The 16,902-nt window shown below is 44.6% G+C and overlaps 1 protein-coding gene across 1 annotated transcript in view; it reads left to right on the top strand.

The window, feature by feature from the left end:
• Positions 1–1,296: 1,296 nt before the first annotated feature.
• Positions 1,297–16,902, top strand: part of ABCC2 (ATP binding cassette subfamily C member 2) — an 89,354-nt gene continuing 73,748 nt past the window's right edge. Inside the window, exons 1-2 of the mRNA XM_061578437.1 lie at positions 1,297–1,718; positions 15,418–15,510. Of these exons, the coding sequence (XP_061434421.1) occupies positions 15,469–15,510 (42 nt within the window). The 5' untranslated portion in view covers positions 1,297–1,718; positions 15,418–15,468. The remainder of the gene's footprint in view (positions 1,719–15,417; positions 15,511–16,902) is intronic.

Genomic DNA, 16,902 nt, shown 5'->3' with positions numbered 1-16,902 from the left:
CCCCCCCCCCCAAAAAATATGCACTCTGATGTTGTAGGAGAAAACATTTATTATAAAGTCTATTTAATTAAGTAGAACGTGTTGTCTTTATTTATTTAAAATTGCGCATTTTGATGTGACGTCACATTTCTCAACCCCCCCCCCCCTTGTCACACATCATCACAAATGTCTACAGTAGGTGCGTGACGTCATTTATGGACGGCCCCTAAAGTTTTGGTCTGTGCCATTATTGTGTGTATCACGTGACAGCAGACCAATAAACATGTGGCTGGAACCGTCGGACCAACTTTGGCCCAACGTTCTATGTTTGCTGGGATCTACCAGAGGAGTGGATAGCTTCAGTAGTTGCTTCGTTGAATTAACATGTGATTCGGGCAAGTGCGGGTATTTATGTATGTTGAACTTCTTTCGCACAGTATGTAGCCGACCGTGCTAATCGGAGGGTCGGCTGTCTCAGTACAATGCAGAGGCTAATAAGGAGACAGACTCTGTCTCCTCGACAGACCTGCTCTCCACCTAAGGACGGCTGCTTGCGTTGTGGCCGAAACGTCGTGAGAATTATTTTATTATGTTTTATTTTTATTATTTCCATTCTACGTGACTTTACCGAAAGAACCAAGAAGATGAATCCCTGCAGTCACGAAAGCTTTAAATATAAATATTTTATAATGTTTTATTTTTATTATTTTATTATTTCCCTTCTACGTGACTTTACCGAAAGAACCAAGAAGATGAATCCCTGCAGTCACGAAAGCTTTAAATCGAAATTTAATGCAGAGGCTCTTTACCTTTTAAAAACTGCCACATCATCAGGAGCTGCATGGGGAGGAGCAGCTGTCTTCTACGCCTCTCAGTACTGGGTATACTAACAACTATAAAACTTGACAATGTTTTCTATTTTTCCCAGGTAAGGCCCCACTGAGCTATGCAGCTGTTTTTTTCAGAAGCGACCTGGCCATAAATGATAGCGCAACGAAGTGACTTATCACGTGGGAATATATAGCAGCCAAATACTCTGAACGCACGTTGATTATTATAAATGTGGATGGAAAAACCGGAGGATCCGGAGAAAAATCCACGCGACCACGGGGAGAGAGACACGCAAACTCGGAATATACAGAAGGCGTCAGGGTCGGGATCTAACCCACGACCTTCTGTATACCAGGCGAGGTAGTTAACCGTGCATCTATCACATGACTCAGCATGACTTGACGCGTTCATGTACTATCACTCTTACAAAACAGAGCAAAGTTCATCTCATGTAACCATTCAACAACTCACATGAGCCCCCTCCTATTTCCTATTCTTACCTCACGAGCATAGTCAAAACCATCTCCGGCAATACCATTAACATCATAACAAGAACAACAGCATCTAAATGCATCAACGTTAACAAATCAGCAGTGATTCATTGTTTTTTGCGTGGCAAGTGTCGGAGATATTTGAAGGGAAATGTAGATGAGCTCGCTAACAAACGCGAGGAAGCTTCTGCGCATTTCTTTTTAACCTTGTCCCATGAGTCACGGCGTTTAAGTTCAAAGTTAAACCTGATAACCAGTCAGTCTGCATAAAGCTCAGACTCAGTGCGCGTTGTTGAACATTCGAGTTTGTACCTTAACAGGACTCGACGTTTCCGACAATTTTAGATTGTTCGCTGGAGACAATCACGTTACATCAAGAAACTACTTTGTGCATCTTTACCGAAGCCTATTTTCACGGTACGTATGAATGTGCGTGTGTATAGCGGTGGTGTAGCGGTTAGCGCGCAGCGCTACGAACCTGGCGACCCGGGTTCTGTTCCCGCTCACGGCCAACACCAAGTGGCGATTATCTGAACCGGTCTTGGACCTCCCCTAGGTCGACTCGGCCTCAAATTAGTACCTGGTGTGACGTGTAAACATCGCCACTCGGGAGACAAAGGCGGCCGCGCGTGGTGTTGACCACCCACCCTCTCGTGTGCCGTGCCGACCTTAATAGGTGCTCGCTAACAGCACTTGCTCCTACAGTCTGTTAAGGCTATACGGTGGGTCTTTGTCCATATTTTTTCAGGACTCTTACCTTTCTGAATGTGTGCACTGTTACAAGTTATGTTAATTATTAGTGTGCAAGTTACTCTTGCGGTAATGTTGTGCAAGAGTTTTTGCAGCCAGCCTTTTAACATATTTTCAAGCATATTCTTTCCAGTTTTTTTATTCAATACATGGCAAGTTGAAATATGTATTTGACCTGGTGTCCTAAACTTTTCATGAAAACATTGTTTTCACTATTTTAGAGTTGTCCTTTTGTCACGACAGACTGTTTGACGGTACAATATACCGTAGTACATTTTACAAAACAGGTTAACGATTATCGCAATTTTTGTTTAAAGCTTTCGTGACTGCAGGGATTCATATTCTTGGTTCTTTCGGTAAAGTCACGTAGAAGGGAAACAATAAAAGAATAATAAAATATCAAAAAATAAAAAATAAATAAATGTAGTTTTTTATTTATTTTATTTTCTTATTTCCCTTCTACGTGACTTTACCGAAAGAACCAAGAATATGATTATCGCAATATTCGTTTCCCGTAATTTTGTAATTGTGTTTCGCAGATTTGTTTAAATAGCATTGTTTTTTGTTGTGCTTCGCTGCACTTCCAGTAAAATTCAGCTCGCGGGAACACACCCTTCAACTGCGTTTCGCTCTCTCAGCGCGAGCCTGCCGTGATTATTGTCGTCATCGCAATTTTTGTCATCTCCAAATCTTGGCATGCACGCAGCTGTTGATGAGGTGGTAAATGACAAGTAAATAATTAACGTCCGAAAATGAACTTCATGGTGAGACCCGGGGTCCCGAATAAACGGAAGTCAAAATCGTAATTAATTAATGCGTTTTTGGCGACTCCGTCCCACCGCGCACATAAACGCCGCGACCCGCCTGGCACGGATCATTCTGTTGTCATAACACAGTGAAACTGCTCTCTTATCTTCATCATTATTTGTGACTATTATGTGTGACCTACCAATGTCTGCAGCCAGGATCAATCGATGGCAATCCTATTACCTGCAGATATTTGACAGATGAGATGCGTTGCACCTAATTCCTCCTGTTTGATAATACTTCTCTTGTCCGTATTCATCTGTGCAGATAGGTTATTTTCGTTAAACCATCGTCCCTACATACCACTCGTATCAATGCGGATAAAAGGAGAGTAACATTGGTATAAACGCTTGTTACAATATGAACAGCGCATTGAAAACGCGAACTATTTTATGTACCGTTTACAAAGTGTGTTCACAAAGCCACAACTGAGAAACACAATAATTGACAGAGGAGTGTAAATTATTTTTTCGATAGTGTATTTAAATAGAGGTACTGCAGGTAAGTAGTTTTCAGTTTTAAAGGCATAGTTTAACATGACAACACTTGCCACCATCTTTCAAATCCAATGGTGAAAAAAAGCTAAGTTTTTGTTTACGTTAAAATGCATAATGTTTATGCGAGGGCCGGGGGCTTATGGGACCCTGGGGTCCCTGCTATGAGGTTCAATTGATGAAGTCTCAGAACACGCACTGCAGTCAGTTACCACGGAAAAGAGTACATTATTTTGCTGTTTGTTTGCAACTTAATTTAATGTGCTTTGGTTATTTCATTAATACCATAATTTGTCAGTAAATACAATTTTTAAACATATTAGAACGTGCCAGGATGATCATTATAAAATAATATTATTGCTCATCCGACTCTGCAATTATGGTGGACCTCAAATTGCGAAATATCGTAGAATTATATTATTTGGGTCTTTCGGTAAAGTCACGTAGATAGGTTCAAAGAAAATAACAAAAAACTACGACGTTTCGATCGCAACACAATCGGTCGTCTTTAGGAAAAGGGGGGTTGGCTTCCAAAGGGTTTGAAATTGTCGTAGCCCAAATGTCAGCAGCCAATGTTCATGCAAGTGGTGGGCAGCCAACCCGTGGTTGGTTGTCCACCAATCAAAGGGCTTGCCAGGTGAAAATTTGCATGTTAATGAGAGATGAGCATGTTAATTGAAAATCGCAGAGCCGCAACCGAGGGGTAGTCGGCGCACGAAGTGGCTGTGTTGGTGTGAAGCTTGTGAAATGGGCGTAAAGCACAACTAACATCGGAAGGTGGTAGGATGGGAACATCACAGCCAGTTATGACTTAAACTAGTTAAAATAACGTCCTTCCGATGATTGCTCAGCTTGTACCCATCTTCTCGGTTGAAATTGTGTCCGTGTCTATATATATGGATGGCTTCATGAACGAATCTTTGTTGATAGCCAGTCGGCTTGCAAAGTTTTAAATATCGTAGAATTGTATCTCCATATCATGACAACCCACATAACCCACTCCAGATCCTCCAAAGCATCAGCCATTGGTAATGAACCTTAAGAATCTTGATTTGAAACTCTCGTGACTGCAGGAATCCATATTCTTTGGTTCTTTCAGTAAAGTCCTATGGGTGTCTTAGTTTGGCCCGATGTGCCCTGGGCATTGATACTACATTCTAATAATTCTAAACGACACGCATTGTTTGGTGATACTGCAAGGTGCGCCGCGGTGGCGAGATGTTAGCTACCTCGCCTGGTCTGCAGGAGGTCGTGGGCACGATCCAGACCCTGACACCTCTATATTTGGAGTTTGCATGTTCTCCCCTTGGTCGCATGGATTTTTCTCCGGGTCATCCGGGGTTTCCCTCCACATGTATTAAACATGCGTTTAGAGTATTTGGCTGCGAAACATTTCCACATGACAAGTGGCCTCGTTATCTTGTGTGGCCAGATCGCTTCTGAAAAAAGCCAATTAGTAAGGTTTGTCACGTAAGAAAACGTGGCGATTACTTGCTACGTCTGTATGGGATAGCGTGTTGCCCCCTCGCTTGAGTGCATTTTATCTGGGTGCTGCTCCGGTTTCCTCCCACATGTAAGAACTCGTTAAATGGCCGATAACACCTGGGGCGACGCGGTGGTGAGATGTTAACTACCTCGCCCGGTACGCAGGAGGCCGTGGATTCCACCCCGACCCTGACGCCTGTACATTTGGAGTTTGAATTCTCTCCCCGTGGTCGCGGGGATTTTTCTCCGGGTCCTCCAATTTTTCCCTCCACATTAAGAAACACGCGTTTAGAGCATTTGGCTGCAATACATTTCTACACGATAAGCCACTTCGTCGAGCTATAATTTCTTGCCAGGTCACTTCTGAAAAAGAGATAGTTAACTGAGTGGGCCTTACCTGGTAAAATAAAAAAGTTACGTTTTAGTTTAACATTGCCAGTGGTGCAAACACGCAATGAAACAACTCAACCAACCCGTGAAAAAAACAATAAACTTAATAACAGCGTGACGTTATAAAAACATACAGACTAAGAAACATCTTGAAAAATGGCCCTTATTTATAGCAGAGATAGGGTGGATAAGAGATGGAGACTGCTCTATACACCATGGGCCATGATTAGAATTACAGTTTAATTTATTTCCTGATGAATAGCTACCTTTTAGCAGATATTGAGGTAGAGACAACCCCTTCAATGATCATATGGATTACTGAATAAGCCCAATTATATTAAAAGTAAAATTATAAACTGTTGCTCGCGAATTGCATTATGGGTTACTCTCTCACAGTGGGTTACCCATAATCAACTTTCGGAGTTATCGTTTCATTAGAGTCACAGAGGTTCTAGAGCAGCGCGGTGGCCCTTCTACAGGGGAGTAGCGGAAAAGAAGAAGAAAATTATACTGGTAGGAACCTTCTGGTTACACCGGCCCACAGGGGATTATTGTGTCCGTCCGTCGTGCATCCAAAAATGGAAGGGGTGGGGCTGGATGGAGAGGGGAGGGTGGGGAGGGTGGGGCTGGGTGGAGAGGGTGGGGCTGGGTGGGGGGTGGGAGGGGTGGGGCTGGGTGGGAAAGGGCTGGTCACCCCGTGGTGCCCTTATAAAACTCAACGTTTAACCTACTCACGCCGGCTTGTGCCCGCCTTCACAGTCGGCCATATTTGCGGAATACACCACGTTGCCGTTGACCCTGGCCATTGACCGAGCAACCCAACGTTCCTACCAGCTCTCTCCGCAGGAATGTGTTTATATCCTCACAAAGGAAATGTTCAAATTAAAATATTTCGTAGCACGTGGCAGTCGGCGAAACAAGGTTGGGAGCCGCTGCTCTAAATAAACTGATCAAATGGACTTTGCAAGTCAAAGGGACTTTCAAATGTTTGAAATTCCTGAAACTTACAAGAGGGGGGTAGATAAATGTCGTGGAGTTAATCTAAAACGTGTTTTTATTTTACCGTGTGCATGTGCGTGTTTTTTTGTCCTTGCTGTGTATTTTAATGGAGAAATCAAATGCGTTACATAAACACACCTGTGCTCCGAAAGGACACCACGCGTGGATCTACAAATAGATACGGTTTATTTTAAGTGAAGGAGAGGCATTTATTCAGTGCTCTCAGCTGAATGGTATTCAGGTGAGATAAGAGGTGACCTTCTAAATAAGTGGTGGCCTGCAGAAACCAAGGGAAAATCAACGCTCTGGCTTGCCACCACTCTCGCAAGTGACGCGTTGTTTACTCCGCGGCGTACAAGAGGAGTCAAAACGCAGAAAAACCTTGCGGATTATAGGATCCAATATATGGGACCCCCCACATTACCACAGTAAAGAGGAGTTAATTCTGTATTGCCGTAACCCTATAGAAATGTAGCCCGTAATAAACATGAATATTACAATGCATTTCTTTGGCAATTACAGTGCACTATCACATCACCGCATGCTTGTAACCCTTTTTACCCACACCCACACACGCACAGAGATTCCAAAGCGACATTCGTATTTGACATCTTTTCGTTTGTTTCCACGAAGCCCAAAGTGATTTTGTACTCTGGACTTAGTGATAACATTGCCAAGGCACGCGGTTAAACAGCCATACAACTTTACAGCCACTAGGTGACAGCCATAAAACTGAATGTTTCTGTCAAGCTGCTTTGGCCATCGGTGCTGGTAGAAATATTTTTTAATGTTTTCCCACCCACCCCGTCTTCCTCCACTTTTTTAAGCATCACCCCCCCGTCACCTTCCCCCTTCCCCATCTAAAAGTACAAACACCTCGCTCGCTGTCCCAAATCTTCCCCCCCCCCCCGTCACCTTCCCCCTTCCCCATCTAAAAGTACAAACAGCTCGCTCGCTGTCCCAAATCTCCCCCACCCCCGTCGCCCATCCACCCCTTCCTCGAAACTCAGGAGCACGTTGTGTGGGACTTCTGTCCGCCGGGTTTCTGTAATCCCCTCCCCCCGTCGCGGATTGTGATCCGTACCGGGCTCCTACTAAAATACCATGAAAACAATATTTTTTTACGTGAATGTAATGTTTGTTTTCGCGAATATTGGCGACTTTTACCACCAGAAGGCAGAGCCATGAAACTGACCATTTCCGTCAAGCTGTTTTGGTGATCGATGACAGTAGAAATATTTTTCAATGTCCCCCCAGCCACCACCTACCCCCGTCTTCTCCCCCCCCACGCCCCTGCTCCCTCCACTTTCTTAAGTTTTTATTTCCCCCCCTTTCCCCACTCGTTGGGGCAGCAGCGAGCCCAATCTCCCCCCAACGCCTTCCTCTCAACTCAGGCAGTGCCGGATTATCCCAGTAGCAAAAGTAGCTGCATATGCTACTTTTGCTACTGAGGCCCCGCGCTAAATGCTTTCAAGCTATCAATTCCGGTTAAGTGATTCTGCACTTGCTCTATTACTATAGTACTATACTGCCTTCAACTTTTATGAACCACTGGGTGTTTAAGGTTAGCGATTTGTCGTATTATCTGGCTGTATAGCAAATACAAAAATACAATAACTTTACTATGCAAGTTAAAAATGTATGTTTTTTATATTTATCTGTGTTTTATTTATTTAGGGCCCCTTTATAACATATGTTATAGGCCCCGCACTTAGTTTAATCCGGCACTGAACTCAGGAGCAAAGCGTTTGGGACTTCTGTCCGCGGAGTTTCTGTAACCCCCTTCACCCCGCTACATCGAGGATTGTGCTCCATACAGGGGTCCTACTGAAATATATTTATATTTTATAAAGTGGATGTAATGTTTGTATTCACGAATATTAGCGACTTTATTCACCATTAGTGGGCACGTCTAACATTTGCCACTGCGCAAAACATTGTGACATGTCATCCGTGAATGAGATGGGTATTCAAGTAAAATTCTTGCAAGGTAGGTAGAACTCAAAATGGGAGGGTATGGTGATGGCGTTGTTTAGCCATTCGATGAAGTGTTATTTAACAATGGTGTGGATTACTGCAGTTGTGTTACTTAAACAAAAAGTAGAATGGAATGCTGATATCAAAGCTTCAAAATTGGGCTACAACTTCTGAATGAAGTTTAAATCAACGCTAAATATGCGACTCAAAACAACCGTGTGCATGGCTGTCCGTGGGACGCATGCTGGAGAGAGTATCATAGCCGAGGCGTCATTTAGGTCTGAGTGCAAGGGGACTGAAGAAGAACTGCAGCCATGAGAGAACAAAATTTACAAGATAAACCATCATAACGGAAACATGCATATGAACGTATTGGCGGTGCACCGTTGCTGCTGGTGGTGCGTCAAAATCAGTTCTCGTGACGTCGACGCAGTCGGAAGACGAACATCACGAGCCGCTGAACACGAAGAAGCTTCACAGTCCGTTGCCGTATAGCAGCACCCAGCCTGGTGACGTATAGCAGCACCCAGCCTGGTGACGTATAGCAGCACCCAGCCTGGTGGCGTATAGCAGCACCCAGCCTGGTGACGTATAGCAGCACCCAGCCTGGTGACGTATAGCAGCACCCAGCCTGGTGACGTATAGCAGCACCCAGCCTGGTGCCGTATAGCAGCACCCAGCCTGGTGACGTATAGCAGCACCCAGCCTGGTGCCGTATAGCAGCACCCAGCCTGGTGACGTATAGCAGCACCCAGCCTGGTGCCGTATAGCAGCACCCAGCCTGGTGACGTATAGCAGCACCCAGCCTGGTGCCGTATAGCAGCACCCAGCCTGGTGACGTATAGCAGCACCCAGCCTGGTGACGTATAGCAGCACCCAGCCTGGTGACGTATAGCAGCACCCAGCCTGGTGGCGTATAGCAGCACCCAGCCTGGTGACGTATAGCAGCACCCAGCCTGGTGACGTATAGCAGCACCCAGCCTGGTGACGTATAGCAGCACCCAGCCTGGTGCCGTATAGCAGCACCCAGCCTGGTGACGTATAGCAGCACCCAGCCTGGTGCCGTATAGCAGCACCCAGCCTGGTGACGTAGCGCAGCACCCAGCCTGGTGGCGTATAGCAGCACCCAGCCTGGTGACGTATAGCAGCACCCAGCCTGGTGACGTATAGCAGCACCCAGCCTGGTGACGTATAGCAGCACCCAGCCTGGTGCCGTATAGCAGCACCCAGCCTGGTGACGTATAGCAGCACCCAGCCTGGTGCCGTATAGCAGCACCCAGCCTGGTGACGTATAGCAGCACCCAGCCTGGTGACGATTGGCCGCTCCGTGTTCCAAAGGCAGATTTGACTCCTCGTGACCGAGACTTGGTCGGACGGTTCCTGGATTCAACGGACCCAAATCAACGGTCAATGTTGACCTTTTTTATTATCAAGTCTCAGTAGACTGAATAAACCTTAGAATGGTGTAAAACTTGCCGACAGGGTCAATTAAAGTCCAAATGTGAATTATTGTTGTTTTTGGGCAAGCTAATGGGTCCCCATAGCGTAACGGTGAGTCCTCTACATATGTTGGGCTCTTAGAGGCGAATGGCAGCAGTGAATAATAATGTAGTGTACTGATGGCTCCTAATGAAAACGAATCCGGTCTGCTTTTGTGTCTCAGTTACACCACAGCCTGTTGGGATGGCCAGTTTTGTTTCAACTGTTTAAGTTGGTGGTCTAAATGACAAAATGGCCACACGTCCAGTTATTTAAACTTTACCGCATTGAAGAAGCAAACGAAACCTTCACCTTTGCTTCGCCGCATCTGATGGCACAATCTGTGCCGACGAAGTCGACCTCAACCTTAGACATGTCGTTGGCAGCAGCTGTTGAGTTAAAGCGGAGCAGATGCTGACTGGAAACCATTTAGTTGTGCTCCGGACTTGAAACTGACCACATTATGTATTGTCTCACCTTCAAAGCCGCCAACAAACTCATTGATACATAAACGAACGCATACACTCTTCATCCATAATAGAGTTTTTCTGGGGTTAGATCGCGTACATATAAACGTCTCAATTTAACACGTAGGCTTTCGCGACCAATATTATTCATAATATAGGTTTTTGGGTCAGATCGCGTTATTTATAAATGTGTCGTAACCCTCCACCACCCAACACGGCCAAACAGTAAAAAATGTGTCACGTTTTTAAAGGACAAATTAATTGACTTCTTTAGCCCACCGGTGTGCTGAAGAGAGCATCAACAGCATTTTAAAATTTGAGTACGGCGTGTCACTGGTAATTACAATCAGCTTCATCGGGCAAGAATGGTGAAGCTCTCCTGTTGCTTCTGGTCTTAAGCTTCACCATTCTTGCCCGATGAAGCTGATTGTAATTATCAGCGAAACGTCGTACTCAAATTTTTTAATGCTGTTGATTCTCTCTTCAGCACACCGGTGGGCTAAAGAAGTCAATTAATTTGTCCTTTGAAAACGTGACACATGTTTTACTGTTTGGCCGTGTCGGGTGGTGGAGGGTTACGACACATTTATAAATAACGCGATCTGACCCAAAAACCTATATTATGAATATAAACGTCTCGTTAAACCTGCCACCACCCGACACAGCCAATTCTTAAGGTTTGTCACGAAAGCAAAACGTGCTGATTTGTTAACAATACACTCTTGCTAACCACCTGCATCACTTCTGGCCCACACATGATGCCCTTCTCCATCACACACATGTAACGATTTGGTGCGATCACCTAGCCGACTGCTTGCTCATTAATTCCATCTTTTTTTTTACACGAGACATTTACCAGCACGGCCTCCGCCATGAGGATATCTCTCTCGGCGTGTCGTGATCAACCCCTCGCCATTCTTTCTTTCGCTCCCCATTCGATACTCTCCTCCTCCCTTGCGACACCCCCAAGATGTTCTCAACCTAATCGAAAACTCCGCAACAAAAACCTCTTTGGTCGTTCACCTACCAGCCATGGCCTTCAAAGATTGAGTTCAAGAATTAACAATAATGGGGTCCCATGTTGCTAATGTCTCTTCCTGTTTTTGATCTTTTCCCTCCGCCACTTACATTAATACAAGTGGCACCTCGAGTCAAGAAACCTGGCTCTGACCCTTAAATACTAAGAACATTACTGACCTGTTATCTTATCTTTATTTATTTATCGAGCCCCTAAGCTCAAGGCGCATTGCACAACTAAGTCATATAGATGTCAAGGGTGTGAAAGGGCCGAGGAATGAGTGACCATAAGTGAGGACATATACAATTAAAAACGATAAACTATTTTTTGTTTATTTTACCAGGTAAGGCCCCACTGAGCTATGTAGCTCTTTTTCAGAAGTGACCTGGCCACAAATGACAGCTCAACGAAGTGGCTTGTCACGTGGAAATTTATAGCAGCCAAACACTCTAAACGCACGTTGATTCGGAGGACCCAGAGAAAAATCCACGCGACCACGGGGAGAATATGAAACCTCTACATATACCGGCATCGTGATCGGGGTCGAAACCCACGACTTCCTGTTGATCGGCGAGGTAGTTAACATCTCTCCACCGTGGCGAGATGTTCATATGGGTGTGGTAGGGGGACGGGACGGAGTGGAGGGGCGAGGGAGAGGTAGACACGGGCGATGGGGAAGAGGCAGGGCCGGATTGAGGCACGGGGCTTTCGGGGCTGCAGCCCAGGGAACTCCGCCAGCTGGAGGGCCTCCAGAGATTGAGTAAAAAGTTTTTTAATTTGTGAATGCCGAATTGTATTTGTTGTTAGCCTTGTAAAAATACCTTTTCTTTAACTTTGTTTTCCTTTTGAAAATATTACTGGGGGCCTCACAGTAACTGTAGCCCAGGGGCCTACACAATCTTATTCCGGCCCTGGGAAGGGGTTATGTTTTCAGAGAGGAACAAAAGGAGGTTGACACCAGTGATGGTTGACACCAGCGTACAAAAACGTATCAACATCTCCAAACTCCACGAATGCCAGAATCACGAATCGCATCACATCACACCCCGATCTCTCCGACCCCTTCAGTCTGTCTACCGCCCAGCTCGACTCTACCGAGGCTGCGCTCGTCAAGATCGTTGACGACATCCTCGCCCCGATCGCCTCTGCTTCTTCCACCGTTACTCGACAAATCTGCCACCTGTTGACACGGTCAAGCCACGAGATTTTAATCGAATTTCCTAGAATCCGACCGATTATCTATCCTCTCATTTACACTATGAGATCTCTTTTACCAGTGGCAAAATATAATAGTAGGTTTTTACCCTTTTAACTGGTACAAAACTGAATAAAGGTGTCAGTTTTGTACCAGTTAAAAGGGTAAAAACCTACTATTACGATTATCTATCGTTGCCTTAGCTCTCCAATGGCTCAATTTGCATCACTCTGACAAAATGTCCTCCGTCAAGGTTGGCAGGCCCTCAACACTCAGTCGTCATATCCACTGCAGGTGTCCCCCTCAGGGAATCAGTCCTGGGCCCTTTGACTTTTTGTCGTCCACATCTCGCTACTTGGTTGCCTCACTGACAGTCATAGCTCAAATCTAACCTCCGATCATGCCCCCGTCGATCTTAACTGATTGTACCTCAGCCTTACAGCACGAGGTTTTGGTTAAATCACCTCTTCATAATCAACGTTTTTGGGTTAAATCGCGTTATTTATAAATGTGTCATAACCCTCCACCACCCGACACGGCCAATCAGCAAAAAAGTGTCATGTTGACAAAACACAAATAGTTCACTACTTTAGCCCACCGGTGTGTTGAAGCGTGAAACCACAACATTAAATAAAAAAAAATTGGTCGCGAAAGCCTATGCATTAAAATCACCTCTTGTTTAAAAAAAATTTCCGTAGCCCTTTTCCGAGCCACTAGGCAGCGACTCCGCCGTGGCGTTTCACCCTCAGAATATTCCCATCGCAGGCTCCACGGTCAGTCTTTCAAATCTTCTGAAAATCTTTGGTATGACCTTCGGACTCACATTCTCACTGGACAACAACATCCCGCACCTTCGATTTTTCCTCCCCCCACCTCCCCGCACCTCCGATTAGCACGGTTCACGATGTGCGCTGCCAAAGACGTGTCGACACGCGTACAATGAAGTCACGCATTCTCCAATTCTCAAGGCCTCGTGGCACATACACCCAATGTTCTGACTTATAGCATTGCAGACACTCGCCTTGATTATTGCATCATCTTCATGATCATCATCCTTACTTGGGCATAAAAAAAACACACATAACTACAGTGGCTCCAAAGTACGGCGGCTCCAAAGCAGCATCTCTTGTGCTGCCCTCGGCATTAGGCAGGGCCAGATGGCTTCCATGGCTGAGCTACAAACTTAGTATTGGCTCCCCATCAAATCACGGATAGGGGTACAAAATAGCTATCCGGTCCACACAGCTTTCTTTCCATGTCTCCTGCCAGACATCTCCACCCTTCTCACTCAACCGACCACGGCAAAGTGCCGCGTCGTACGTAGCACGTCTAAAACAGGCCGCTCGCTCATCATGCACAAATCCAGCGCCGTCCTGGCGGAGCGGCGCTTCTCCGTAGCTGCATCGATCATCTGCCGCTCTCTCTCGCTACACACATGCGCAGCAGCAGCAGTCACGCACCAACCAGCGTCAAGCAGCAGCTCAAGGCTCTCACCCGTTCAGTGTCTCACCTGGTTCAGGCTCTCACCTGGTTTAGACTCTCACCTGGTTCAGGATCTCACCTGGTTCAGGATCTCACCTGGTTCAGACTATCACCTGGTTAAGACTCTCACCTGGTTCAGGATCTCACCTGGTTCAGGCTCTCTCCCGTTCAGGATCTCACCTGGTTTAGGCTCTCACCTGGTTCAGACTCTCACCTGGTTCAGGATCTCACCTGGTTCAGACTCTCCCCCGTTCAGGATCTCACCTGGTTTAGGCTCTCACCTGGTTCAGGCTCTCACCTGGTTCAGGCTCTCACCTGTCCAGGATCTCAACAGTTTAGGCTCTCTCCTGCCCAAGATCTCACCTGGTGCAGGCTCTCATCTGATTGAGGCTCTCACCTGGTTCAGGCTATTACCTGGTTCAGGCTCTCACCTGTTTAGACTCTTACCTGGTTCAGGCTATCACCTGGTTCAGGCTCTCACCTGTTCAGACTCTTACCTGGTCCAGGCTCTCACCTGGTTCAGGCGTTCACCTGGTTCAGCCTCTCACCTCTTCAACCTGGCATTTGAGGGACTTTGACCTCTGCCTCTGCGCCTCCAAGTTCTCGATCGAACAAATGCATTTGATTCATGAATTATGCGCGCGCCATTAATTGTTTATTCTTACATTATTATTTTGCGTTTGGTGGTATGGATAAGGTCCAGGGAATGTGTACACGCAGTGCACATCTTTGTGTGTTTAGTAGTAGTATAGATGTAGTCAAAAGAGATCAAGGAAAATATAGCCGCACAAACACTCACAATACGATTGCCGCATGTATTCTTGGTTCTTTCGGTAAAGTCACGTAGATAGCAAATACAAAATTAAAGCAAAAAACCACGACGTTCCCATCGCAATACAAGTGGTCTTATTTGTATTTTCTATCCACGTGACTTTACTGAAAGAACCAGGACTATGAATTTCTGCAGTCACGAAAGTTAAGATTGACGCATGTGTTGCACTATTGTCACGTTAGGTGTGAACGGCGACAACGTTGGTTACAGGTTAAGCACAAACGTGTGTCAGCACGTTATTATTACTCTATCACCATAGCAATGGGTAGTTACAATGAAATATGAATGGGTGAAAAGCTATGACATCTTCAATCACAGCCACAATGATCACACCAATAATTAATTTTAGTCGCATAGGCTGAATGACATTTGATATTTCTCATTAAATACCAACCAACAATGACCATCGTGGTAAAGTATGGTCAAGCATATTCTTTGAGTCTGTCGGTAAAGTCACGAAGATAGGGTCAAAAAAATATAACCAAAAACTACGACGTTCGATCGCAACACATCGTATTTTTTTGTTATATTTTGACGTAACTTTACCAGGCGACCCAAATAATATGACAGTATTGCTCTTGTTCTTATAGTGTCAGGACTAGCAATTTGAGTCAATGATCTTTACAGTCTACATTTTTTTATTTTATGTGAGACGTTAAGAAATGTTTTATTTCATCCAGACGGCAATCATGACTGATCTAATGTGTCCTTGTGTTTGTGCGCTTGTGTGTGTGTGTGCAGGCGTTATTTATTTATGTTGTACTATAGCTTGAAACTTGAAGAATTACCAAGATGTCTGGTGTCCTCGACTCGTACTGTGGCTCAGAGTTTTGGGTAAGTACCGATGATAATATTACTACTTTTATTTTTGCGTTTGGAATTATGTTCAGGAGCTAAGTAGCAAAGTTTGAGGTCTGCTAGCCACGAGAGGGCTTTCGTAGGAAGTTCGTGTCGTTTTACCGTTCCTCCGTTGAAAGAGCGTAGACTGCAGTTTGCTATATAGTCAATTTTATTAGCATTCAGTAAGGGTACTAACAAAGTAATGTTTTAGATAAATACTGTACATTGCATTACAAGGGTGCTTAGCACCCATAGAAGACATTTATTTCAATATAATCTACTGGAAAAACTTTCTGATTGTGGAATATTTATTTAAAGAAAAACGCTTGTTCACAGGTTGTACAACAAAATCACGTCTACAAAAATTAATTGAAAACTCTAGCAACCAGAAAGAATATTTGTACAAAGACAAAATTGCCCTCAATATAGAGACAGCAGAAGGCTGCATGCAGAGATTTGTCACATGGTGGGGCCAATGCCCTTTTTGTGGATAAAATTAGATTGTACATATTGGGCGTGATTTTTTTTTTCCAATTTTCAACATAAGCTTTGGTTGTCATCATGAAGTTGCTCGTATTGCCTGGACTACCGGCAAACACTCAATATTTCCACCTGATCACCATTTCTACGTGTAAGAACCCACATTGGTTTTTGTGATCTCAAAATGCAGCTCAACAGCTGACAGCCGTAGCCGATTGTGTTGTGCCATGTTAATAGACAGGTTACTTATCTAAAAAATATCATGACACACCATTTTAATGGATAAAGTCTCATTTGAACGTCTGCCAGTGGCAAATAGACAATCCTGAAAATTACTCATTCACCATGATGTGTGACCGCTGTTACTTTCAACAGCAATTTTCTACAAAAAGGATGTGTAATCATAATCACTCCATCTTTTAACAAGAATAACAACAACACCAACAATATTATACGATGGCCTTTATGTTGACAAGTTAAGAGAAACAATAATGCACAAGCTGCAGTTTAATGATTACCAAGACTAAGTGTCAGGGTCCAAATTTACTCACAAATTACCCAATCAGGATCGCCTGCATAGCAATGATCGCTCTCTTCCTAAGCAGACAAATGTCCCAGGGTCACTCTTGAAAATGAAACTAAACTGGTCTTTTGAGTTTTTACTTGGTTAAACAATTATGAACTTAAGGTGCAGGCAATATAGACAATAAAAAAATGAAGAGCCCAATTCATAAGTTGGTAGAAATCCCAGATTTTCTGTTACAAAATTGACAAATCATCTGAAAAGTATTGGCAGCAATCCGGCCTTTTATCAACACACACACATCATATCCTGAGTGTAGAATTAAAAATACCAATTTTCACGAGTTCTTCATTGTTATTGCCCTTGTGGGTAATGAATTACAG

Source organism: Lethenteron reissneri, chromosome 8 (assembly GCF_015708825.2).
Source record: "Lethenteron reissneri isolate LAM-NWPU_2019-01 chromosome 8, ASM1570882v1, whole genome shotgun sequence".
In the NCBI taxonomy this organism is placed as follows: Eukaryota; Metazoa; Chordata; class Hyperoartia; order Petromyzontiformes; family Petromyzontidae; genus Lethenteron; species Lethenteron reissneri.
The sequence above is the reverse complement of the archived record's forward strand: the minus strand, read 5'-3'. Positions and strand labels throughout refer to the sequence as shown.